The sequence below is a fragment of the Dama dama genome, chromosome 32 (assembly GCF_033118175.1).
Source record: "Dama dama isolate Ldn47 chromosome 32, ASM3311817v1, whole genome shotgun sequence".
Taxonomy (NCBI): Eukaryota; Metazoa; Chordata; class Mammalia; order Artiodactyla; family Cervidae; genus Dama; species Dama dama.
Window position 1 is genome coordinate 9,100,710 of NC_083712.1, and position 26,702 is coordinate 9,127,411.

General features: G+C 52.8%; 1 protein-coding gene across 4 annotated transcripts in view; it reads left to right on the forward strand.

Annotated features, from left to right (window-relative positions):
- ARHGEF10 (Rho guanine nucleotide exchange factor 10) overlaps window positions 1-26,702 on the forward strand; it is a 60,574-nt gene that overhangs the window by 9,542 nt on the left and 24,330 nt on the right. For 2 of the 4 annotated variants that reach the window (XM_061134494.1, XM_061134492.1), the window contains 15 exons: window positions 1,735-1,885; window positions 5,575-5,820; window positions 6,388-6,654; window positions 8,088-8,151; window positions 9,620-9,696; window positions 11,891-11,947; window positions 14,160-14,323; window positions 16,544-16,660; window positions 19,192-19,306; window positions 20,340-20,446; window positions 22,829-22,906; window positions 23,138-23,317; window positions 23,585-23,701; window positions 24,522-24,614; window positions 25,324-25,494. In XM_061134494.1, the coding sequence (XP_060990477.1) occupies window positions 1,849-1,885; window positions 5,575-5,820; window positions 6,388-6,654; window positions 8,088-8,151; window positions 9,620-9,696; window positions 11,891-11,947; window positions 14,160-14,323; window positions 16,544-16,660; window positions 19,192-19,306; window positions 20,340-20,446; window positions 22,829-22,906; window positions 23,138-23,317; window positions 23,585-23,701; window positions 24,522-24,614; window positions 25,324-25,494 (1,890 nt within the window). In that variant the 5' untranslated portion in view covers window positions 1,735-1,848. The remainder of the gene's footprint in view (window positions 1-1,734; window positions 1,886-5,574; window positions 5,821-6,387; window positions 6,655-8,087; window positions 8,152-9,619; window positions 9,697-11,890; window positions 11,948-14,159; window positions 14,324-16,543; window positions 16,661-19,191; window positions 19,307-20,339; window positions 20,447-22,828; window positions 22,907-23,137; window positions 23,318-23,584; window positions 23,702-24,521; window positions 24,615-25,323; window positions 25,495-26,702) is intronic. The other 2 variants (XM_061134495.1, XM_061134496.1) reach the window with 2 other exon arrangements.

Consider the following 26,702-nt stretch of genomic DNA (forward strand, 5'->3'; position numbering starts at 1 on the left):
GTCCCACAGAGGGGTGTGTGGGGGCTGCTCTGCCCTGATGCCAGCCCCAGGGCCCTGGGTGGGTCCTCAGACTGCCCTGGACTCGGCTGCTTTGCACTGGGAGAGTGAGGCAGTGTCTCGACCCCAGCCTGTGGTGAAGGTGTGAAGTGATACGGCAGCCCCTATCGCCCCGGGAGCCCTGAGAACATCAGGTTCTTCTTTCCTCGATTCCTTCCAGGCATTTTTTAATTTCTTCTTGGGAGATGATACATCAGCAGACATCACCCCCTTCTGTGTTCTCCTGACTGCGAGTCCTCCTGGCCTTCCTCCTGTTCCCTCCTTGCAGCTTCCTGGGCCTCTGTGTGCATGTGTGTGTGTGCATGCACACACTTCTGTGTGCACGTGTGCACGCACACGAGTATGTAATGTGTACACACACCTCTTTGGGCATATGTGTGATCACACATACATGTATGTTCACACACTGCTGTGCATGTGTGAGCACGTGTATATGCATGTGCATGCACACCTCTGCACATGTGCGAGCACACATGTATGTGATGCGTGCACACAGCTCTGTGTGCATGCATGTGAGCACGTGTATATGTATGTGTGCACACCTCTGCACATGTGCCAGCACACATGTATGTAACGTGTGCACACACCTCCGCGCACATGTGCGAGCACACATACATGTATGTGCACACAGCTCTGCACGTGTGTGAGCACATGTCTATGTATGTGGGCACACACCTCTGTGTGAATGTGTGCAAATACACCTCTGCACATGTGTGCGATCACACATATATGTATGTGCACACATCTCTGTGCACGTGTGAGCACGTGTATGTATGTGCGCACACACCTCTGTGCCCGTGTGCTACCCTGCTGTGACTATGCAGACCAGGATGTGGCAGGTGTGGGCTGAGGGTTTGTTGACTTTATATGGAAGCAGTGGTTTTACATTCACTGTCGGAAGCCAGTGTCTGCTCGTGGGTTGAGGGTGAAAGGCTCAGGTTGTCCGCTAACTGTCCCAGCTCCTCCAGGCCTCGAGTCCCCTGACCCCTGTGGTCTGTGCGTGTGAGTCTTGGCTTGGAGACCGAACTCGGTCCATCTTCCAGAGGGTGTCTCTGTGTGGCACCTGTGGGGGCCCTCCCTGGGCCTCGTCCGGGACCTCGAGAACCAGGAAGGTGCGTCTGTCAAATTTATCTTCCCGTAATGGTTCTGGTGGAGCCCAGGCAGGTGTCTGGGGTGTCAACACCGTAAACAGTGTCCTTGGCTCACAGGATGCTCCTTAGGAGCGTGGGACCAGACCTCCCATGCCTGCCTGGTGTGGCTCACGTCTCAGACCCTTCGTGAGGAAACAGGAAGGCAGGAAATAGAAAGAGGATGAAGCAGGACCTGGGATCCAGCCCAGGCCCGCGGGCTCACCGGTGCGCTCGCTCCAAAGCTAGCCTCCTCCTCAGTCCTCAGAAATTAACCCTTCACCCCAAACTGGTAAAGATTTAGTTGAAGGAAGAAGAAGAATACTTGGGCTTTCGTGTCCATTTCCCCCCTCAGCACACGTGTGAGGTTCAGCAGGGACTTGGCATCCGGGCAGGGAGGGGTCCAGCCAGTGCCTTCTGTGTGTGGTTCCAGGTGCCATCAAGACGCTGCGGGTCTCTTCTCCGCCTCGCTTTGCCCTGAGTGTTACTCCCGGGAGGTTACGGTCCTCACTGCAGCCGCCAATGAACTCCCGCCGTTTCCTCCCCTCAGGCTGTCTGCGGACACCCAGTGGCACAAGGAGCACCGCCCCCCGGCCCTGACCGCTGAGCCTCCTCCCCGCGGCCCCGCACGCCCTGAAGCCCAGAGCACGGCGGCTGTCTCAGCATGGATCAGCCGGGCCCGCCGGCTCCCGCCCGGGAAGGTAACAGGCTGCGCGCGGGCGGCGGGGCAGGTGGGCGGGTGGGCACGTGCGGGCTCTCTTCCAGGCGTGGTCCACCTGGGGGGCTTCCCTGGGGAGCCTGGAAGGCGGTGCGGACGTAGGACGCCGGGCGTGCAGGCTGCTGACCCGTGCCGTCTCCCGGGTCTGGTGGCTGCTTCCTGGCTGGCCGCCGTGGTTGAGACCAGGGTTGAAACATGTTGGCGCCACATCTTAACACGATGGTACTCTAATCCTTACATGACTTTCTGGGTAATTAACATCTGTAACAGATAGCAATGGGGCTAACAGACTGGCTGTGCCGTGCGGCATGCGGGGTCTAGTTCCCTGACCAGGGATCACACCTCCACCTCCTGCATGGGCAGCATGGAGTCTGAGCCACTGGGCCACCAGGGAAGTCCCCTTCTTGATGATTCAGTGATACTTCAGGTATGATTTGCCCCATTATGTAAGTGACATTGTTCTCCTAAAAATTTCCTTGAATGTGAAGAGGGAGCTAGAAATCATCGAGGTCGTGCTTCCCTCACCACTACGACACTTGTATTTTGATCAGGTTTCTGTCTTTTCATTCATATTTCTTTTCTATATGATAGAAACTGTTGAATATCCATTGTTAAAACTGTTGACCATACGTTTTTACGTCATGCTTAAGACTTTGTTATTTTCCATGTCAGTCCAAGGCTCTCCCATTGTCATTTCCAGTGGTGGCATAGCGTTCTGTATGTAGTGTCATTACGTATTCAGGTGGGAAAGCTCTATCCATGTCCAGCTATTACCTGCCATCAGGGGCCTGGGCCTTCTCTAGAAGCTTCCTAGGCGCCAAGTCAAATTGCCCGGATGAAGCAGAATTTGGGAGGAAGTCGTGTGGCAGAGAAGTGTGTGGTTTTGAGGGTTTCCCAAACAGCTGCTCGAGTTTGAACATCATCCTCAGGACATGCGAGCTGATGACTGAGAACATGTGTGCGTCTCTCCTGGCATCAGTTTCCCTCTTCCTTGGGATGACAGAACTGGAGTAGCCCTGACCTCAGGAGGTAACATTCCTAAAACTCTTAGAGGTGGGGCCCCTGGAGGCGCTCAGAGAGTCAAATTAGAAGATGCAAGTCTCAGATGCAAACACTATTACAAGGTGGTCCAGGGTGTCTCAGGATGCAGATCTCAACATTTATTGATTGTAAATGCTTTTGAACTGTGGTGCTACAGAAGACTTTGAGAGTCCCTTGGACAGCAAGATAAAACCAGTCCATCCTAAAGGAAATCAACCCTGAATACTCATTGGAAGGACTGATGCTGAACCTGAAGCTCCAATACTCTGGCCAGCCGATGCGAAGAGCTGACTTAAGAAGACTCTGATGCTGGGAAAGATAGAAGGCAGAAGAAGGGGCCGACAGAGGATGAGATGGTTGGATGGCATCACTGACACAGGGGACATGAATTTGAGCAAACTCTGGGAGATGGTGAAGGATAGGGAAGCCTGGCGTGCTGCAGTCCATGGGGTCGCAAAGAGTCAGACTCAACTGAGTGACTGAACAACAACAATAAGCCACCAGAAACTAAAACCTTTCTGTAATTAGTAACAAAAAAAAGAGAGTCCTGGCAGGGAAAGGAAGTCATCAGTGTCGCCATATCGATGCTGATTCAGGACAGTCCTCGTCCACTGCCTGATGATGTGCAGTGAGCTCACCCAGAGGCAAGGACAGCGGGCAGTGTCCAGCAGGGGAGGGGCCTGGCCTTCGGGGGTGTGTGGCTTTGTTCTGGGGACCCTGCTGCCCCCAGGGACCTGCTCCCAGCTGTGACACGCAGAGCCTGGAGGCGGCGGGGCACCCCCTGTGAATAGCTCCTTGTTGGTGGGTCTGTTTGCAGCTTGGTCCTTCTTAAAGCTCTTCTTCTTTATAATAGTAAAAAGAGTTAAAAACAAATAACCTTCATCTGAAACAGGAGAAACATCATATGTTGGGTTAAGCTTGCAGATTTAATCAGCTAAGGTCTGAGAATCCAGGAACAATATACATAGCTTTGATCTCTGGCTTTAAAAATGATTGTTCTTTTAGTCTTTTCCCTTAATGTGTTAATTTGTGACAATCCTTTAAAAACCACTAATGGGTCAGCAGTGCTGGGGTCATCTGCTCAGAGGAGGGACAGCCTACCCTCCTGCTGGGAGCACTGCGGGGGGTGGGGACCACAGCCAGCAGGGCCTGACTCCCAGGGCTCCCAGTCATTGTGTGGACTGACTGCTGCATTCATCCCGTCCTCGCCTGCCAGGAGCCTGCCAGGAGCCTGCCAGGAGCTGCAGGCAGCCGGGATGGGTGGGCTGGGCCTGATGGATGTCTCCTCCCCGTTTCTCCCTGCTGCTGCCTGCCTGCCTCCTTGCCTTTTTTTTTTTTTGCTAAATCATTAAGTACTCAGTTTATGCACTGAAATAAAGTGGTGAACACGTCTTAGAGCAAGAAATCTCTTCAACAGAAAAATAAAATTTTCCAGAACATTTTCCAAGTACAGTTGTCATCATTTCCTTAAATTCACACTTGCCAGATAATTGTGACAGGGACATTGTGCCAGTCAAATACCCTGACAAAGGTGATGGTTCGACTTAGCAACGCCGTGGATCATGCCGGGCAGTGTGGAGGTTCGGGACAGCGCGAGTCAGAACCACGTGCTGGCATTTCGTCTGCCTTCTCGTTTGGGATCGCACCGTACAGCTGCTGGGCTTCGAGAATTAGATCAAGCACACCTAAAATCAAATTGATGAAAACTGTTACAAAGAGAAGAGTTTTACAATTTATTGAACTACCTAGGCCCTAAGATAACCTGGGAGGGGGTCAGAATAAAACCTGAAGTATGGGACCTGAGACTCAGGGTCTCCCATGACCCCTTCACTCATTTCTTTTTAGAACAAAGTATTTGGAAGTGCAATTTATTTAGTATTTTTATACTTAATGTATAGAAAACTCAGGTAGACACAGATGATTTTAATGCCATTTCACATTTTAATTCCAGCATATACTTTTTTTTTTTCCTTAAAAAAATTTTAAAGACCTTCTAGTGATCTGAGATTACAGCGGATACAGTGTTCTGTTCCTTTAGATTCAGCTGACTTTTTATTTTCTTGAGGGATCTCATTGTTTGTAAGAGTCATGTAAAAACTCTTGTACCAGCAAATCCTTGCATCTCCTCTCTTTCCCTTCAAAAGAGCATAACCCAGCTGACACAGGTGACTCACAGCTTTACCCTGGAGATGGTGTGCACAACTGGCAGATGCACGGAACAGGCAAAGTCGTTGCACTGGTCGCATAGGGACCGCTGAAGTGAAGGCTGCTCCTTGCCTGGTGGCTTACTTAGTGTTACTCCAAGTTGATTTTTACTCATGCGGTTCTAAGACCAGACTGTAAAACGTAGCAGGGGCCTTTTCTCTTCCTTTGTGTCTCTCCTGCTTTTTCTTCCCAGCCTGTGAGTTGAGGGTCCTTCCGAGAGGAAACCTAGATGTATGCCCCGAGCCTAATGGCACCGACTTTTCCTAGTAGAAAGGTGGGGCTCGGGGCGGGGGGGCACTGTCACACCTCCAGGGCCCACCTGGGTGCCCACTGCTGGCTGCCTGCCAGCCGTGTGTTCAGGGGAGAGGACGTCGTTCTCCTGGTGTTAAATACTAATAGTGTCATTTACGTGACCTTAACCTTCAGAGAATGAAGTCAAGTATGACAGTAATAACAACGAGGAGGAGGAGGGGGAGCAGCTCGATCTGGACAGCGGAGATGAAGCTCCAGAGGCCGACAGGCAGGCTCCGGGCTCCACCGAGGCAGGGGACGCGGGGGCAGACGCTCCTGCCAGCGACACCGCCGCTGCCGCCACCAGGGGACCTTGTGCATCCTCCAGCCACCACCCAGGGACCAGCCAGCCCACCTGCGGGTTGAACTGTCTGGGGGAAGGTAGGGTGCAGGAGTCCAAAATCTATCATGTGTCTGATGTGCTGTGAACAGAAATTACTTGATTCAAGTATGACCGAGATTCTCTTCTTTGTTCTATTTTCTGTGGTTTTCAATCTTGTCCATCTTCTTTTCTGTTTATGTTCTGGAGGAAACAGGTACGTTTTTTTCCTAATAAAAATGGCCTCATCATAGTTTGTCACTATGTACATGTATTATTTCAAAATAATGCTATTTGATATGAAACATACAAGTTTAATTTGTGTTTTCAAGTTTGGAGGTGGAGTTGGTCACTTTTATTCACTGACCGATGGTCTGGTTGGTACCTTCACCACCTCTCCATGTGGTTAATGATTCCCCACTTCTGGCAGCGTCTAAGCTACTCGCCTCAGTGGAGGAGCTGCCCTGGGCTCAGCTGGGCTGTGTGCTCCTGGTCCCCAAGGTCGCGCTCACCCCTCGGGTGCCCCAAAGCACGGTGCTCCCAGGCCTGGGGCCTCCCGGGCCAGCAGGGCGCGTCGGCCAAGTCCTGCATGGCCAGGCATGTCTACCACGGTCTCCTTTCATCCTCAGGATGCGAAAAAGGACCGGGAGCGGAACCACCGAAACCCGGGGTCCTGTCGAGAGTCAACCCCTACTCCGTCATAGACATCACGCCCCTGCAGGAAGACCAGCCGCCGCCCCCAGACCCGGACCCCGAGGGGGAGGGCGGGGGCCCGCACGTGCCCAGCGGGTACTGTGTGCCGGTGCCATGCGGCTATGCCGTGCCCTGCAGCCTGCCGCTGCTGCTGCCAGCCTACAGCAGCCCCGTGCTGCCCGCCCCGCCCGCCGAGCCCGCAGGTAGGGGGCCCCGAGGCTGCGCCCCCGCCTCCTTCTCTCAGAGGCCCACGTCGTGTGTGTCTGTGCCCCCGTGCCGTCCCTTCATGGGCGGCCGGCTCTCTGCTGTCAGACTGTCCAGCGGGAGCCCCAGTTCATGGAACCAGGGAGTGCAGGTTGGCATCCGGGAGAACCAGGAGGCTCCTTGAGGAGCAGCTGCACGGCAGGCGGGTGCAGGGAGACTGAGCCTGCAGCTGTGACGGGGCTGTCGGGGGCCCGGGTCCCCACGGGTCCCAGGTCTGTGAGGCTGTCCCGAGGCACAGCGGCACCTCTGCTTAGCGGGAAGGAGCCGGCAGGTAGCTTTGAGGACGGGGCTCCCGAACCCAGTGTCTGTCATCTCTGTAGACGCCCCTTGGCTGTGTTGCTTCAGCCTCAGCTGGTTGTGCAGGGCTTGGGTTTTCAGGTTTAGAGGGAGACTCTGTGTCTCCCCCAGAGTCTCATGTTGAGACCTGGCCCCCGAGGTGACGGTGTCAGGAGGTGACGCAGTTCTGAGGGTGCAGCCCCGCACGTAGGTTAGTGCCCGATGACACACCCCGCCGAGTCCCCAGCTCTCCCCTCACGGGAGGGCATGGCGGGAAGACCGTTTGCAAGCCAGAAGGGGCCCGAGCAGACGCCGGTGCCTTGACCTTGGACGTCCAGGCTTCAGGCTGTCGTCTGTGAGCCCTCAGGCCGTGGGGTTCTGTGGGGGCAGCGCCCCGCTGTCCCGGCCGAGGCTCTCGGGCAGCGGCTGCGTCTCCCCCGGCGCCCCCCCAAGTCACGCGTCCGGCTTGGAGCGCAGCGGGTTCTGTCCAGGACGGGCCAGTGCCGGCCTCTCTGCTGAGCTGTCCCCCTCTCACCGGGTCTGTTTCCCTGTTCGGTGCCAGGACACGCGTGCGGACCACCCCGGGCTGCATGTCCTGACAGCAGGAGCAGCCCCGGGGGATGGTGGCTTCTCAGACGTGCCGTCAGGACAGATGTGTGTGAAGCCTGAGGAAAGTGGTTTTTTCTCCCCAGTTAAGACAGCTGAGGGGAACACGCAGTTTGGTTATCAAATGTCGCCAGCTTTGGGATTCCTCCCCTGAGAATCTTTCGAGCTTGTCCTGTGGACACATTTTCAAGTAAATCATAACTGCAGCTTCCCGTGGTGTTACTTTTCGATTCTGGCTTGATTCTTTTGGGCACCACTTTGTTTCAGGCTGGTTCATGAGGCCTTTGGGTGTCACTCTTCATCGTCATCCTGTTTGGAGTACTTTTTATCTAAAGGCTGAAGAGCTTAAATCTGTCAGTTGATCAACTTTACAATAAGAGAAACCTCTCACTGATGAGGAAGGAAAGTACAAAACCATTTAGAGGGTAAAAAACAAGTTCCTAGATGTGTCTTTAAGGTGTGAACAGTGTGAACTTTCCTCTCCTGGCAGAGACACAGGAAGCGGCAGAAGACAGCCAGCTGAATTCCTTGAGTTCTGAGGATCCAGCAAACAGGTATCTTGTTTGTGTTCCACAGGTGTTCTGAGTCCTGGACCTTCCCTGATATGCCGAGCGCTGTGAATCTGAGCTCACTGCCGAGGCCCCTCCCCAGACCCCTCCCCACCCTTCCTTCTGTGCCCTCTGCCCTCTCTCCCGGGGACCCCCAGATCAGGTCTTCCTGAACCCCAGGACTCTTTCAGATGTTAATTTTACACTTGTGGATAAAGAGAAACTGGGTTCACGACCAGATAGAGCTGGACAATGTGCTTGACCTTGTTAAGTTTCTCGAGAGTCCCAAGGGGAAGAAAGGATTTTTAATTTTGTCTGACCCAGCTTTCATCTGAAATCCTCGAAACTGATTTGATTATGGGCCTTTCTTTCATGCTGCTTGCCTTCACAAATGCTGCTTCATCTGCTTGAAATTCCCAGGAAAATCCCTGCCTCCAGGCAAACTCCTACTCACCCTCCAAAACCTAGCTTAAATGTCTCCTTTCATGAAACTGTCCTCCTCTGTGCTTCCAGAGCTGTGTGCACACACCTGCATTGTGATTGATTGCTTTGTGCTCTCACCGTTATCTCCTGTGTCCCTTTCTGCTACCAGACTGAATTCTTCAAACACAAAGACCAGGTCTCATCACGTTCTAGAGCACCTACCACCCAGCATGGCAGCGTGCTCGGGGCATGGTAGGTGTGTTTGCTTTTAAGTGACTCGATTGAGTTATAATTCACATACCATACTACGTTTCACCTATTTAAAGTGGACCATCCTATAGTTTTCAGTATATTGCATCATTTATTGTAAAAGTACAATAAGAATACATACCATAAAGTTTGCCATTTTTAACCATTTTAAAGTGTAAAATCCAGTGGCATTAAATTCATTCACAGAGCCGTACAACCATCACCGCTTTCTGTCTCTGCAACATTTTCATCATCCTGCTCAGAAGCCCTGCCCTTCATGCCGTACCCCACGGTGCCCCCTCCCCGCAAGACCTCTGTTCTACATTCTGTCTCTCTGAACGTGCCTGTTCTGGGTACTCATGTGATCTGAACCGTACAGCGCTTGTCCTGTGTCTGGCTCATTGGCTTGGCATCATGTGTCAAGGGTGATCCATATTGTAGTGTGTGTTGGAATTTCCTTCCTGTTTAAGGCCCGATACCGTTCCATTGTGCGCACACACCACATTTTGTTTATCTCCTCGTCTCCTGGCGGACACTGGTCCCTCCCACCTCCCGGCTGCCGTGCTAACGCTGCTGTGGACGTTGCGTACAGGTGTCTGCCAGGTCCCTGCCCTCACGTCCTCTGGCTGCATGTCCTCTGGCTGCACATCTAGGACCGGAGGCGGCCGGGCCACTTGGTAGCCCTGTGTCTAACTTTCTGAGGAAGAGCCAAACTTCTCCACCACAGCTGCACCATTCTCATCCCACCAGACACATGTGAGGGGTTCTTAACATCCTGATGTTCTTGTGTGTGTTCTTTAAGTGAGGATCCAGACCAGAAGGAGGACAGCGCCCTGGCCCGCTGGGTCGCGGATCCAGCCAATACAGCCTGGATGGAGAGTGAGTACTGCCCCAGGGCTGTGGGGCCGGTGTGTGTCCGTCAGGCTCTGCTGCTGCCCTCCTGTCCTGCGTCCATTCTCCTGGAGCACTGACCGCCGCTGACTGTGCAGATGCTTCCCCAGGCCCCGCGAAGCCATGGCTTTGTCTCCCGTCAGATCATCTCTGCTCTCTGCATCTCAGCAATCCCCTCGTCCTGGCTGATGGATTTGTTCCAGTACTGATCTTGGCTTTTGTCATAACAGTCAGAGATTTGGGGACGGTGGCACTAACAAGGCATTCTTTCTTGTGATCCCCAGTGAGATGCTTTCTCATGGTACCATTTTGAAGTGGGGTGGTGGGTGGTTAAGCCAGCCCACAGACCAGATGGCGTGACATGGCAGACCTTCTATGCCTCGTGTGGTGCAGAAAGCAGAACTAATTTTAGCTAGGCTTGTCTTTTAGGTTGTTTTTTTTTTTTTTTTTTGTCTTTTAGTTTTTTTTTTCATAGTAATCTTGCTTTTCTAATTAGCCCTTTTACTGCCCACTGGCTCACTAATTTCTGTGTAATTGTCTTATATGATTGACTCACAAGGTAGAACCTTCTTAGCATTCTCCTAATTATTAAATTCTCCCCTAGAATGTTTCATTTCTGTTTTAATTATGATATTGTTGAAACAAAGAGCTCAGCGAACATAGATGCTTCTGTGAGCGGGCTATTAAATCTAGATCATTACAGGATTAAATTATCATCTCACTGTCCTCAAGCAACTTTATTTACAAAGTAAAACCTGTCTGACTTTTTCTCCCATGAGTTGTTTTCATTAGTGGAATAACTATTCGAACGTGAGGCCTGTACGCCAGCAGCCACTCACGTGCTCTAATAGGAGTGGAAATACTGTGGTCACAGTTGAAACATTTTATTTCGGGACAGCAAGTGTCTCTGACTTGGGGTTTGACAGCAACACAAGAATACGCCAGGTCTTGGCCATGCGTTCACCCCGGGAACGTGGGAAGGGACAGTGGCTGCATGTCAGAGGAGAGGGGGGGCTGTATTTACCTGGTTTTGTCTCCCGTTGCTTAGTAACCGTCACCTTTATGGGTTCCAGGATGGAGCGTACTGTAGTTTGGTTGGTCTCCCTGCAGAGCGTGGAGCTCTCACTGTAAGGTACAGTTCCGGCGAGGCAGAAAAGGAAAGACGACCTCAACAGAAGTAGGTTACCTTTATTCAGGCAAGGAGGGGCGACAGTCGGCCTAATGACCAGGCTGAGTGCCGAAAGGGATCAGGGAGGCTTCATACTTATAGGGAGGTTTGTGGAAGCGATAAGGGAAACGTCAATCAAGTGGGATATTTTGAGTATTCTTTTGTTGAGATGACACTTGTAGTTGGGCAGGGGGTGATAAGTCTTCTGGGTGGGTGTAGGGGGTGGTAGGTTTCTGGACAGGGGGTGATAAGTCCCAGATAGATGCAACTGGCCTGGAGCATCAGGATGGAACTAAAGTTATGCTTTGTTTTCTCCGAAGTTAGATGATTCAGCAAGGGGCCTTTGAGACTGTTGTTTTCTTTTCTAGGCCCAAAAGACTCCTTCACTCACAAATACACACAGGAGCTTCAAACTCTGTTCTCCTGTGGGACCCTTGAGTCAGGCACATGGAACGTCAGCCATGGAGGATCCAAATTTTTTTTAAAAAAGAAAACACCTTAAACAATTTCCTAGGATATTAATGTTCCATGTAGTACAGCTTTAGAGGTTCCTGTCCTAAACGTTATACATCTTTTTATGTGCACGTGGCTGCCTTTCATCTGCAGTCTCGGGAAATGAGATGACGCTGTTGGCTGATTCCTACTCAGAGTAGCAGTGAAGCTATCCCTTTGTTTCTGAGACTGCACACCATCTTTGTGTGTTTTGCATGTCAGAAAACATTAATTGCAATAACTTAAAAATGTTTATAAAGATGTGTAATTGAACACAAAACAAAAAAGAATACATTGGCCTGGAGGCCATAAACCTCTTCCTGGAGATATTTCACAGCCCCTCCATAGAGCTGTCTTCCCTCAGCAGGAAGTGTTCCGGCCTAAGAACAATGCCTGCACTCTGGTGGGGCCCCGCCAGTTGCCCTCCTGGCTGAAACCTCGCCGGAGGCCATGGGCCCGTGAGTGCAGACTGCTCTCCCTGCGTCTGGGTCAGTTCTAAAGTCTCCTTTCCTTTCCTTCCAGATCCGGAGGAAGCCATTTACGATGACGTGCCAAGAGAAAATTCAGACTCTGAGCCAGGTTTGGTTTTGTCTGAAATTGAGTTTAATGGGCTGTAGCTTACCGGCTTCCTGCTGGATGGAAGTGGGCAGGTGGAGCCCCTAGGCACACAGCCCCTGCGAGTCTGTGGTGTGTTTTGTAAGGTTTCAATGTCTTGTTGATGCTGTGGGGTAGAACGCTGTGTGTGCACACCTTTGCGCGTGTTTACACCCAACCCTGGGGGTTGGATTACCTGAAAGAAGCAGGAGGAGTTAAAGATGTGAAAATAGAATGGAAAGATAAGGCGTGGAGGCCGGGGGGTAGCAGGTGACGCACAGGAGGTCATGGAAGGAGGGATTACTAAGAGTTTTCCGGGATTACAGACGTAAGCTCCCAGATTATGCAAATACAGATTCAAAGCAGGGTCACGTGTGAATGCACGCAGAGGCACATACAGTTGAGCCGGCCAAGCACAGCCCCACTGCACAGCCCCACCGTGACCTTCGTAACTGCAGTGGGGGAGGAGCCGCTGCTACCTGGGAGGAGCTGCAGTTCAGGAAGAACAGCATACTTCCGGACAGGCAGATAATGGTCCCAAACTGCTAAAGAAAATGCAGTGTTCTGACCCAGATTTCCACATCTGGCCAAAGTATTGTCCTTTAAGAGAGACACAGGCAGCATCAGACACAGACTGGGGAGTTTGATCGCCCGTAGAGCCTGGAGGAACATTCCATGTTGCATTTCATGGGAAAGGGATGCTGAACCCACAGAAGGCAGCAGAGAGCAGTGACGGGTTAGTGGACCCCTTCTGACCCTCGGAGGGTGTTAGCTCAGAATTGGAGCCCCTGCACCCGGAAAGCTTGATGCCGAACGACCCAGATGAAGGGTCAGGCCTTCACGCCCAGCATGTAAGCCAAAGCCCATCCTAGCCCTGGAGGTGTGTCTCCAGAGTTCACGTGTTGGCTGGTTTGGTGTCATTTCCCGGAGGACCACGTGAATGACAGAAACCATATGCTTAGAAGGCAGTTGGTGCCGTGCAGTGGCCGCCTGGTATTAAAAACTCCTGACAACCTTCCCAGCCTCATAGAGGACATATTCTTAAAATCAACAGCAAACTTCCTATTTAAAAGCATGGACTCATTTATTCATCCCCAAAGTGCTCTAGAGGTGATCAGGTCCCCAGAGCTGCTACAGCCTCAGCTAACAGAGGCTGCCTCCCGAGACCCAGCAGGACGGGAGACCTTCCAGCCTCTTTATAAACAACCCAGTGGGTCTTTAGAGTAAGTGTGCTCCTGGGCAGTTATTAAGTACCTGCTGCAAGCAACATGGCGACTAAGGCTGGTTTCTGTAAAGCCAGGTCTGAAATGCATTTTCGGGGAACTGGTCCTCCCTGGTAGGCCTCCCCCAGCACAGACAAGATGATCTGGGGCCTCAGAAACCAAACGCCAGTGGCAGGCGGCCCAGCAGTGCCCCTGCTGAGGTGACGGCCGTTCTGTTCGGCCAGGTGCCCCCTGTGCGGGCAGCGCCTTTGTCACTATCTGGAGGTGTGAACAGATGTGCTTGTCACTAATTTTGAAATGACAGATGTGATAAAGACATTTAAATACAAAAACAGTTTATGGGCTTCCCCAGTTGTTCAGCGGAAAGAATCTGCCTGCAAAGCAGGAGACCCAGATTTGATCCCTAGTTCAGGAAGATTCCTTGGAGGAGGGCATGGCTACCAACTCCATTATTCTTGCCTGGAGGATCCCATGGTTAGAGGATCCTGGTGGGCTGCAGTCCATGGGGTTGCAGAGTCAGACACAACTGAAGTGACTGAGCACACATGCACGCAACAGGTTGTAGGTTTTATGGGCTAATTTTAGCACAAAAGCAGAATTTACAGTTGTTTGCAATATGCTTCACTTTTGTTCATATTTGATTATCTGTGAACTGTCAATCTGTCTAATCTGTTTATATTCCATATATCTATCTAAAGAATTTTTTCCTTCATCAAAAGTTCTCTGTGGGCAAGAAATCATTTGGTATAATCGTGGTGGGTTCTCATAGACCAGTGGTCCTCTGGATGTGGATGGGCCTGGGGTTTGTCAGAGCTTTGTTGCCCCCGCCCATCACTGCCAGGGGTCTCCCCCCGAAGCCCCAGCACTTCTCCTCCAAGCTCCCCAGCCCTCAGCGATGCTCTCACACGGCAGACACGCACAGAGCAGCCAGGAGCTCTGCGTTTTAAATCATCATTTGGTGTTTTTGCACTCAGATGAAATGATTTATGACGACGTGGAAAACGGAGACGAAGGCGGCCACAGCTCTCTGGAGTACGGGTGGAGCTCCAGCGAGTTCGAGAGCTACGAGGAGCAGAGCGACTCTGAGAGCAGGAGTGGGGTCCCCCGCTCCTTCCTGCGCGGCGACCACAGGAAGCAGGCAGGTGTCCCGCTGCGTGCCGGGGGACAGCGTGCTCACACGCGCGTGTGGCCGGGGCTGGACGGGGTCGCCTCGTTCACGTAGTCTTTACATAATTGTTTTTTAAGATGTTGATGTGCAGTTTGAGGAAAGCACTTGATGTTAGCAAAAGAGAAGAGGCCCCTTACTTCATACAGTACAGTCCTGGCAGGATGGGAAAATGAAATTTACATAAACGGAACCCCTCAACAGGCCCCGAGCGAGCTCCCTGTCCCGAGTATTCAGGAAGTAAGGAGGCATTCCCTGGCCATCTCTGCCAGTGCCCGGCCGGCTGCGTGGAGAGCCGGGCTGGTGCGCACAGCGCAGCCCGCTGTCCTTTACGGGATGTTGTGATCCTCAGCCTTCGGAGCACAAACAGGAAGGAGTGAAAATAGATGGTGTTACAGGGGATGTTATAGGACAAAGGCCCCACCCCGCTGGGCACTCTCCTCCCTCGGCGGGACAGTTCTGAGACCAGGGTCCGTTGAAGAAGTGGATTCCGGGCTGATGCCAGGGCTAGTGGGTGTAGGTGGGGACCGGAGCACTGCTCATGGAGGGGCCTGGTGGCCGGTGGTGACTGGCCACCCCCACTACTTGTGTCATTGGCTGTCTGGGCTGTTGGTGAAAGAGGGCTTTGTACAGCTGTCCACGGTCACGCCCAAGGGTGCTCCGTGTTCTGTGTGAGGCCACACGTGATCAGAGGCTGTGGCTAGTGCCTCATCACGCAGTCGATAAATCACCATGAGTCACGGCAGCCTGAGCCCCTGTGACCAAGCTGGTGGGCTCCCGGCATGGCCTCCATGTATGTGTGGCTTACAGGTCACTTCGGGCACTTGGGGTTCACATATTCTGTAATCTCATCCTGAAACTTAAGAAGGCTTTATCGACTGCTGGTCAACCCAACTACCTGGTCCTTATTTATGTATGTATTTTTTGGCCACATGGCTTGTAGGATCTTAGTTCCCTGACCAGGGGTCAGGCCCACGCCCCCTGCATTGGAAGCATGCTGTCTTAACCGCTGGAGGACCAGGGACATCCCCCAACTACTCAGTATTACTAACAAGCTTTTCCAGGAACCTGGCTCTCGTCTGTCACCAGAGTTACCAAAGCAGAGACTTAACCAGGGAGTGAAGTTACAACTGTAGTTTTAATCGCATCTGGTGACTAAGGTGACACTTGGCTTGTTCTAGCCGAGCCCAACATTCCAAATTTAAATGGAGATTTTCAGTATGGTGCTGGGGCCTGATTTCAGCAGGATGGAATACCCAGTGGGGGCCTTGGAGAGCGGTTAAGACACTCCTAAATTTCGTCTTCAGTGGGCCGGGGGGGTTAGTGCAAACTGGCTTGGTCCATCGATGGCCCGTGAGCTGTGGGCACGATTTCTGGGCAGAGACTCTGCCCTCCTGGCTGTCCAGGCGGACCTGTGCTCCCAGATGCACCACAGTAACATGCCGGAGGGGGCTGGGCGGCCGCGAGCGCAGAGCCCCCACAAGGGCCAGCGGGCAGCGTCCTGGGACAGGAGAGGTGACGCTGTAACAAGTCCCTAGTTCCCTAGTTTAAAGAGTCATGTTTCAAAAACTGCCAAAGAAGACTGATCTCCCAGTCTTAGACTGGATCAGAAATTGCCCAGATGCCCTTGTCTGGGGAACACGGGACACGCTCACTAAGGCGCAGGCCTTGGGTTGCACATTGGAGACATCTGTGATGATGTGAGCACAGTTTTGAGACCTCACCCCATCCCGGGGGGCCGCAGAGGAAGTCACGTCAGTGTGGAGACTTAGACGTTTATGTGGCTGTCTCCAAACCATGCCCTCTTAGTCAGTGTTGGACTCAAGTTTCTTCTGCTTTGGTGCTGACATAAAGGAATAATTTTACATGTATTTCTACATTTTGGGTCATTTTAATTTCACTAAATGTAAACGCATGCTGCTGCCCAGATTTTTCTGTGCGTTTACTTGCTCTAGTTCAGCACAGAGGAGTCTCCAGCCTGGCTCACCTGGAGTCTGCCCTCTGCTGACATGTTTGACTCACTCCTGTGTTTATTTCCCGAGAGCCGGAGGGCTAGGACGGGGGGCCCGGGGCAGGAGGACATTGGTGTGTGAACGTCACCCACCAGACGCGGCTGAAGCCCTCTCAACGTAAGATGGCCTGAAAGCGCGGGAAGAGCGTGTTGTGAAAAGCTTGTGTCTCTTTGTGCTGTAGCTCTCCCATGACCTAACCCGCTTAAAGGAGCACTATGAGAGAAAGATGAGAGAGTTGATGGCAAACACGGTGGGCGCGGTAGAGATTCAGCAGCTAAAGCACAAACATGAACTGAAGGTGTGTGGTTCCCGCTGGAAATGCTTCTGCAGAAGCAGACTGTTGTTCAGTGAGCAAGCTCAGACCTGAGCTGCGGCGGTTCTCACGGTGCGGTCCAGGGAACCTCAGGGCCACCCAGGCAGTGGACGGCTCCTGTCATTTCCGGGACGTCCTTTGCCTCTGTCCTTCCTGGCTTGTGACCCACACCCGCTGGGACGCGGGATCCTCTGACTCCACGCCAGACTCGAGGCAGGTTCCCCTGTGTGCAAACTAGTGCACGTTTTCTGTTGTTTCGGAAAACATAGTAATTTATCACAAAATGTTCCTAGCTAAGGTAAAGTTAAATAGTTTTGTTGTTTATAAAATAAATATTTTAAAAATATTCAACATTTTTTCTCAATTTCAACTCCTTAGACGATACAGACAAACGCACCAGGTAAGCCGAAGCCCTCGGGCTGCTCGGTGACTTTGTGAGCGTGAAGGGCTCCTGAGACCGCAGCGCTGAGAACTGCTGGCTTGAATGTCGTGGCGTCTGCTGTCTGAGATGGTTTTTAAAAGAGCACTGTCAAGTAACTTCACTTCAACTGGATTTGCTGTCCTTCTGATGTTTGTCATTTGTTTAGGTGTTGAAGGACACGTGCCCGAGGCAGGTGTTCATTCAGAAACATCCCTGTAAATGCCACTGCTGTGCTCCACGATTTCCAACTCGGGAGTGAAGCCCCCGGAATCATAGCATCTCCTTCGGCTGGGCATCAGGCTGGTCCCTGGGCAGGAAACAGGTGGAGGCCCCGGGGATAGTCGGAGGCCGGTGGGGGTTTCTGGGAAGCGCAGGGCAGTGTGTGAGGGAAACTGGCTCAGCAAAGAGATGGACACCCTCAGGAAAGGACGGTGGGAAGTGCCGTGAGCAGCAGAGTGGGACGAGTTGTCCAGGGCGGCCACGTGCCCCTCCTGTGCAGGTGAGCGGGGCCCGGTGTGTGGCTGGTGGCCGTGGGGCCCCAGTCAGCCGTTCCCTCTCCATGGACCTCAGCACCTGTGTGGCTTCACTCGGAGGGAGTGTGGACGGAGCCGGGCTGCAGGCTGTGTCTGGCAGAAGGAGGGAGGATCTGGGGAGACTGTGGGGAAGGAGCTAAGGGGAGGCGCCCGGCAGCTGAGCAGTCGGGTGCACCGGCAGGATGCGGGCACCATGGAGAAGGGGGTGGCCGGCTGCTGTCCACGGTGGTCTCTGGACATGGCCAGGTTTGGCTGAAGGGGTGCAGGAGCGGAGGCAGAAGTGGCTTGGCCGTGTTTGACCTGGTGAAGGTGGGTGGTGGTGGGTACAGGACACGGGGGTGGGGTTGGCCAGACAGCGTGACCTGGGCTTGGTTTCCGTCGAGTCGGGTGAGAGGCCAGGCGCACATCCGAGGCGCAGGGACAGAGGGGCATTGCAGGGTCACTTTGGGCTGCAGTTACGCACGTCCGGCACCAGACTGGCGGCCCTGCGAGTGGGTAACCCGCAGGGGCGTGGCTCTTGATTCTGGGATGCACACTTGGGCTGATGCTGGGTCAGCCGAGCCTCAGCCCCCAAGAGGCCCTCGGCCGGCGGCACTTTGCACAAATGCACAACCAGGCGGTGGCCCTGGAGGCCTGGCGCTGGGAGGCCCCGGCCGCAGCCGCAGGGGTGAGCAGCAGGTGTTGCACACCCGCCGCCCGCCGGGGAAGGATCACAGGACTGTAGAGGCACCGTGGACGGACTGAAGGGGTGTTGGTGTGTGTCGTGAGAGGCCATCTGGATTTTCTCTAAATGATCAATCACTTGGTGCCGGATGGCCAGTACCGCCAAGGTTAGCTTCTAAAGGACGAGAAAAGTGGATAAGAGGCAAGGCACATGGCTGGTGGCGAGTCTAAGTACTATGCCAGGACCTGCCCCCGGGAACCAGGGTGAGCACGCTCCCCTGTGGTGGGCGGTGGGCTTCCTGACTCTGCAGTCTCCACAGAGGAGTGACTCTGCCGGTCCTTCCTGCAGGCTGGCCGTCTCTCTGTTCACATCCTGGCAGGTATTCCCGCAGGTGCAGTGGGTCCTGGGAGTGGTCAGTATGAAGAGCCTGTGAGCTGCTGGGCCAACCTCCAGCATGAGCGGCCGGGCTGGGCGGGGGGGTCTCCCGCTGGCGGCTCCCCTGTCTCCTGCGAGCCGCCCTTTAATCTCAGGCAAACCCCCTGACGTCCATGCCCTCTGTTTCTCCACACCCAGGCTTCTCCAGAGCTCTTGGCAAGTGTTTGCAAGAAAAACGAAGGTCAACTTTCAAACACAGAAGGACACACTTTAAAAACTATGCTAAGAAAGGGCTCTTTTTTTTAAGTCTCTTATTCATTTTTTTTAAAACCAGTGAAACCAAAACAGCCCCAAACCACCTCCCCATCCTCCACACACAACAGCCAGCTCTCCCAGATCAAAAAGCCAATTTCAGATGATGTTTCAAGACCAGACTACTTGACAGTATTCTTTTAAAATGGATTAAGAGCAGCAAGGAGTTTTCACCGAGCTGCCTCCCTTACCTGGCCCCCCTTCCCTGCAGATGCAGAAGCTGGTGAGGGCCGCGAGAGAGGGCACCAAAGACGGGCTGGAGAAGACAAAGGCCGCCGTGAAGCGGGGCCGCTCCTTCATCAGGACCAAATCCTTCGTCTCTGCCGGTGCGTTTCCTCGCCGGGTCCCCTCCAGGCGGGCGCGGGGTGGGGGACTCTCTCCCCACGGCAGGAAGTGGGGGCACTCTCCTAGGTGGTAGATTTTGCCACCACCCCCAACCAGCTCCTCCCAGCAGTTGGGTGATGGGGGTCCTTCGCTGTCGCTCCCGGAGCCCCTGGGTTCTCAGCATGGTCGTACATCATAGAACATGATCGCAGAGATGCGTTCACTGTGCTGGGGCCCCTGGGCGTGTTTCCTGCCCCTTCTGGATTGTGGTGGAGCAGAGAGGATCAGGATCCTGTGTGCTGGCTTTTTAAAGCTCCTCTGACAGTTTTCTGTGCAACTGGGCTTATGTACCTTTGAATTAGATAATCTCAATATTACCTAAAAATTCCTGTGCCTTTATGGTTTCTAGCCGTTCTGTGGATTCTTTAGATTACTTAGCTGCATCTAAGTTCTTAGAAATGAATTTAGTTTTGGTCTAAAAAAATTTTTTTTTATGAAATTTTATTAAAGTATAAAGGAGATAGAGAAAGCTTCTGACATAGACATCAGAAGGGGGCAGAAAGGGTATCCTGGTCTAAAACTTTGGATCTGGGGGGAGTTGTGCTTTTTCAGAGTTCTAATGAGAAAGGCAGAAAGGAGGTTACTGAGTCTCCCTTCGTTTTTATCTGACTGTGGAGTGTTGGTTCTGAGTGACTCAGAACTGCCTTTATTTGCTTCTGATTTTGGTATGTTATAGATTCAGAAACTGAAATATGTGTTTCTACGCTGCCATCTAGACATTCAAAGGACACCTCTGCCTTTTGAAGTTAGATTTCAAGTATCAAAAACTGCAAATATTGACAAACCCTGCTCCCCTTGTGGGAGGGGCTATTTTCTGGGTTTATTAAAGCTTCACTTGACTCATCTTTGGGTGAGAAAGAAGCCTGGGGCTGAGGTGTCTGCCCAGGGCGCCGCTCTGACGGCAGCTTTACTGCCCTGCAGTGTTATGAGCGCCCCATTTCAACGTCAGACTAGCACACCCTGTCTTCCTTTAAGACCACAGATCCTGTCTTGAAGAGGAGCAGAACGTGTTCATCGACGTGGACTGCAAGCACCCCGAAGCCATCCTCACCCCCATGCCGGAAGGCTTGTCTCAGCAGCAGGTAGGGCGTGGGGTGGGGCTGGCACGGCAGGGCTATGCTGACCTTTCTGTCCGCCTGGCCTTGGGCCTCGCTGTCCTTAAACATGTTAGGTGTCCCCCTCGGTGTGATTGCGAGCACGCATGGAAGATCTGCTTCTTTGTGAGTCACTTATGCTCGTTCACACTGATGGCCAAGAGACCAGATAAGAGTGTGTGAAGCGTCTGTGCAATGGTGAGGTTAGAATACAGATTTCCAGTAACTCATGAAGTCAGCCAAATGTAAACAAATTTCTTAATTTCTGAACATAGGTAGCAGAGGGGAAAAAATTCAGTGGTTTCCATTTGACTATGTTTGGGTGAAAGGAGAGGAGGGCATGAGGGGCCAAGGCATACCCCAGAGTGGGAGGCCTTCGGGGGAAGGGCTGCTGGTCCTGCGGGGATGTGATTTGAGCCTTCCCACGTGGGCAGCATGATGCAGTTCATGGACGCTGAGAGCGACGACCGACGACATAGGTAGATGACAAAGCTGGACAGACGTAGGTGGGCAGGTAGGTGATGGTCAGTATAGATGCACGCGTCGTACACATGACACGCACGCACGCCTGTGGCGTGCAGACCATGAAGACCCTCCGTGTCCGTTCTGAGTCCGACAGGAAAGATGGCTAGCTGCTCCGAGGAGACGTCAACGACCCATCAGAGTGGGGCTGGGGCCGAGGCGAGCGGGCTTGTGCTGAGGAGGGCGTGTGCAGAGCGGGGAGGGCGTGCGTGCGTGCGTGCGTGAGGAGGGCGTGCGTGAGGAGGCCCTGCGTGAGGCAGGTGTAAGCGCCGGCCCGGGACACCCCTTGCCCCAGCCGTGCATGGATCTTGGGAAGCCTGAAGTCTGGGGACCGCCCCTGGGCGTGCTGTCCATATGCCAGGGTTGACTGAGGGGTGTCCTAACCTGCGGGGGCCCTGCGATCGGGGCAGATTTGGGGTTTTATCTTTATTTTCCAGTTGTTTTGATACCAATTCCAGGCCCTTTGACCTGATACACCAGAGTCTTCTCAGGACTTAAGCGGAATATTTAATACCTGAGTTAAGTAAGTAAGTAAAGTCGCTCAGTCGTGTCCGACTCTTTGCGACCCCATGGACTGTAGCCTACCAGGCTTCTCCCATGGGATTTTCCAGGCAAGAGTACTGGAGTGGGTTGCCATTTCCTTCGCCAGAGAATCTTCCCCACCCAGGGATCGAACCCGGGTCTCCCGCATTGTAGGCAGACACTTTACCGTCTGAGCCACCAGGGAAGTCCATACCTGAGTTAGATTCCCCCCAAATTCCCAGATATTCTGGCTCCAGACTTGAGACAGTGTCTGGGACTCTGAATCTGACCCTCTATAGTTTGGGAGGGGTCCAGAGAGAGGGGTCTGTGGGCTCATAGACACATCTGTATGTGCTTTGAAGCATCCACCCTTTAAACACGTCACTTTGTTCCTCAGATGTCCCTCAGGTGGATTTTTGCCGCCATCTCTGAAGGAGCAGCCCCTCTTGTGAGGAGAGGAGTGGTGCTGACGCAGCCAGGGGCGGCTCCTGCCACCAGGTGGCGCCGCAGTTCCTGGGACCAGCCTCCCCCTGCAGCTGGGGGCGGGGAGGAGCAACCTTGGCTGTGCTTCTTAGGCTCTACTTCCCATTTACTGGCAAAACCAACTTTCCAAACTGTGTGTCAGCTGGACAGAAGTGCCAGGTGTCGTCCCTGGTCTCCAGCAGGCACCTTGGGGCCCGAAGCTTATGCTTGCGTGCCCTCGGGTCGTGGGAACAAACCCCAAAGTGATGTCACTACTTCACGTGCAGGCGTCTCAGATCTGAGGGGGTGGGGGTTGCTCCTGAAACGACCTTGGTGATTCACTCGCTGTGCTTCTAGCTTTGGAGGCTTTGAATGGCCTGAGAACAAAACAGAACTATACCTCCACGTTCCAAGGGCTTTAAACAAAACTTTGGAATAATGATTTTAGATAAGTGTTGCTAATACCATTTTTGGGGGGAAGATGGGAAAGTTTATTTTTTTCTGAACTTAATATGTACACAAAGTATACATTAACCCCATGTAGCTCCATGCTGGGCATGCAGAACACAGATCATTCTTGTATGAGTGAACGAAGTTGTTATTAATGCCGTAATTTTGCTGTGTTGTTCGAGTTGTGGTTTATAATTTGTTGTTTTTAAAAAAACAACAGAATTGTAGTGATGGAGAAGTATGTTTTATGCCCATCATGGTAGATCATTAACATATCTTAAGGCCTTGGGAGATTTCACTATGTACTGTTTTGAACACGGAGAAACTTTATCGATAAGCCTCAACAGAAGTGAAATCTATTTGCTGTGTTTTCTGAGGAAATTTTTAACTGTTGTGTTTTCAAAATCCCAACAGGTCGTAAGAAGGTACATTCTGGGCTCAATTGTTGACAGCGAGAAGAACTACGTGGATGCTCTTAAGAGGATATTGGAGGTACTCAAATATCAAGCTGTTTTGTCTTTTAGGAACCTATGAAATAGGTTTTGAAATTATGAAATACTCAAATTTGCAAAGTTCTTAAAAGATTGAGAATTGTGTCTATACATTGACATCAAGAGTCATGCGGTTTATTTGGACACACATGTAATTATAAGGGTGAGCTTCTCTGTGTTCCTCGTTGAACCTGAGAAAAGCCTGGGCCGTGCTTGTTGGTCTCTGCCTCAGCAATATGAGAAGCCCCTGTGGGAGATGGAGCCCAAGGTGCTGAGCGAGAGGAAGCTGAGGACAGTCTTCTTCCGGGTCAAGGAGGTGCTGCAGTGCCACTGCCTGCTCCAGATCGCGCTGGCCGGCCGCGTGGCTGAGTGGGACTCGGTGGAGATGATCGGAGACGTCTTCGTGGCCTCGGTAATGGGGCTGGTGCTTGAGGAGGATCTGCAGGGTTCCCTTGGGCTCCAGGGCCCCCTCCCTTCTTTTTGGATGCCTCAGGGTGGGTCTCTTGTTGGCCCAAGCCCAGCTGACCCTGGCTGACCCTGGACGGACACTGCAGACCTCCCATGGAGGCCGGTCTGTGGTCAGGAGGCTCTGTGCACCGTGCGTCTTTCATCCTAAGCTTGGCAAAGAGGCAGTGAACCCTACATTATTTTCATTTCTCGATTTTCTCTTGTATTACAGTTTTCTAAATCCATGGTGCTGGATGCTTATAGTGAATATGTGAATAATTTCAGCACAGCTGTGGCAATCCTTAAGAAAACGTGTGCTACAAAACCTGCTTTCCTTGAATTTTTAAAGGTAAACACTAAAATTTTTTGGTGTTTTTTTAACATCCTTTTGGCCACCTGATGCAAAGAGCTGACTCATTTGAAAAGACCCTGATGCTGGGAAAGATTGAGGGCAGGAGGAGAAGGGGACGACAGAGGATGAGATGGTTGGATGGCATCACTGACTCAATGGACATGGGTTTGGGTGGATTCCAGGAGTTGGTGATGGATAGGGAGGCCTGGCGTGCTGCGGTTCATGGGGTCGCAAAGAGTCGGACATGACTGAACTGAACTGAACTGAACAGATAACAGGTTCGATGCCAAGTACTTTGTAGTGAAATTTTACCAAATTTTCTAAGTGTATATTTATTGTAATGATTTTAGCACCAATGGGACCCTCAGTATTGGATCAGTACCAGAAATAAAGATGAATTTTTCGTGGTAAAATAGCTTCTTGAAAACCACCTTTGTTTGCACATCCTTAGAAGGATGTAGCCAGATGGGTCAAGGCAGAAAGTGGAGACCAGACCCCAGACCCGGGGCCGGCTGCCTGCTGCTGGTCAGCTCAGGGTCAGGCTCTGGGGTCTGGTCGGAGGGCTCCTTGGCCTCCAGGGCGGGTAGGGAGCAGACCCTTGGAGGATGAGCCCCATGGTGCTGGGGGGCCTCTGGGGTCTGCCCCTCCTCTGACCCCGGGGTGTACCCCACCCTACCAGGAGTGGCTGCCGGAAGCCGTGGAGGTCCCTGATGGGTGCTGCGGGTGGTGTGCGCTCCTGCCAGGGCTGCGTCCAGGCGGGCGAGTTGGCAGGTGGGCAGCGTGATCTGAGCCGGGGTGACGGGCCTTGTCCCCACAGCAGTGTCAGGAGTCCAGCCCTGACCGCGTCACACTGCACAGCCTGATGACGAAGCCCATCCAGAGGTTCCCGCAGTTCATCCTGCTGCTCCAGGTGAGGCTCCCACCGCGCCTCCCGGTCCTCATGTGGATGGCAGGCTTTCAGCCTTGCTCCCACCCTCCCTGGTCACTTACATCAGGATGGGCCTGGCGGTGGCGGGATGGGGGAGGGAGGGCAGACTGTGAGGTCACCAAGGTGACAGCGCCTGGCTCGTAGATGGCCCTCTCGGAACCTGACTCAGAGTCTGGAGTTGGGCGCCTGGGTGCAGGAGGTGACCACGCTGTGCCCCTGCGGGGCTTTCCCTGCACCCCCCAGGCGGACAGCACTCAAAGCCCAGCACTAGGACACACAACTGGGAAGGAGATCCTGAGCATCTGTGGGTCCCCTCTCCACGCTCTCGCAGCCTGACCATTACCAGAGCAGAAGTTTCTGAGGTCCCGGCGAGCCAGCCACGGGGTCCTTCCCTGGAAACTCAATCTTGTTTTCCTTCCCACCCCCGTTTAATAAGTCAGTTTTGTGTTTGCAAAAGGAGCTTCGAATGTTCAGCCAAAGCATGATTCACTGAGTTGGTTGTCCTTTCCCAGGGCTTATTTTATTCCCCAGAAGCAGCGATGCGATGCCAGAACCCTCCTCCCCTCCTCCCCACCACCCCCGCCCCCGCCCATGCTGGAACCACGTGATGGGGGGGCCGGTGTGCCTGGTGACCGTCTGCCCCCCACCAGGCCTCACGTGTCTGCCTCCCCCTGCCTTGTGTCTCCTGAAGGACATGCTGAAGAACACACCCCGGGGACACCCCGACCGTCTCCCCCTCCAGATGGCGCTGACGGAGCTCGAGACGCTAGCGGAGAAGCTGAACGAGAGGAAGAGAGACGCTGATCAGCGCTGTGAAATCAAACAGATAGCAAAAGCCATCAACGAGCGGTACCTGAACAAGGTGGACGCTTTGCCGCTCTGTAGGCTGTTTCTGCTTGTGCTAACGAGCTGTTGCTCTTTGAGCCACTTATTATTAATCCCCCGGGACCTTGGTGGTGAGTCCCTGGGCCCAGAGCTGCTGACCAAGGTCCATGGAGAGCCTCAGGGTCACAGATCCTGGAAAGTGCACACAAAGCCCGCCTGGTTGAGCACTTTTCCTGGAAAGCGGCTCCTAGGCTGACCAGGTCCTCAGATGGACCCAGGGCCCCGGGAGGGTTAAGAGTCACTCTTCTAGTTGAATTTTACTTTCAAAATGCGGCCTTCCCTCTTAGTCTTGCTGGAAGCATGGATGTTCACAGAAGCATAGGCAGTCACACGCGGTCTTACCTGCCCCCGTCCGTGTGGGACCAAGCTACATATGTCATGAAGAAGGGATGCAGAACACAGTGTAAAGGTGGCTCCTCTGCAGAGCGGTGTCTCAGCTTCAGGTTTACAAAGCTGTGTTCCTGCCATGATAATCCAGTTTCACGTAGGCTGAGCCATTTTTATTTGAAGCTCTCGTTCACAGGAAGCAGTTACTGGGTACGAGACATGTTGAAGAATTATGTATAATAGTCTCTGTTCCTAAAGTCACATTTGTTTCTGTCAGCAGGGGTCCTTTCCTACCGGATACTGACACCTAATAATTTAACTGCAAGCACTTCATGGTCACACATTTTAGGCTCAGATTTTCCCTGACTCTCCAAAGGGTTTGTATAGGAATTTTTATAAGCAGAAAGTAGTGTTCACAGATGTGCTCAGCAGGGCTTGTGTTGTTTAAAGTCCTGCTTCCCCATGGTACCCGCACGTGTGGGGACCCAGGGCAGCCGGCGTGCTCTGAGGGCCGTATCACTGACGGGCGAGTCAGTGACATTCAGCCTCGTCCCGGGGAAGTCGGCCAGCCGGGGTGGGTGTCTGGTTTCCTACCAGGCTGAACCGCTAAAATAAGTCTGCCTCCTGCATGAGTTAAGTCATTTTACCAATGAATATGAAGCACCTTTCCTTTGGAAACCAAAAGTGTCTTGCTTGGCTCAGACAAGTAAAACATGGCCAGCCACGAGCAGTAGGGGTGTTAGGTCACTACGATATCCTTCGGGAGAAGCAAAAGCACAGAATAAAGACTCCCACAGACTTTCCAGGTCAAGACGGTGTCCTGAGTAAAGGAAAGGTGGGGATGACCGTCCCTGAAGA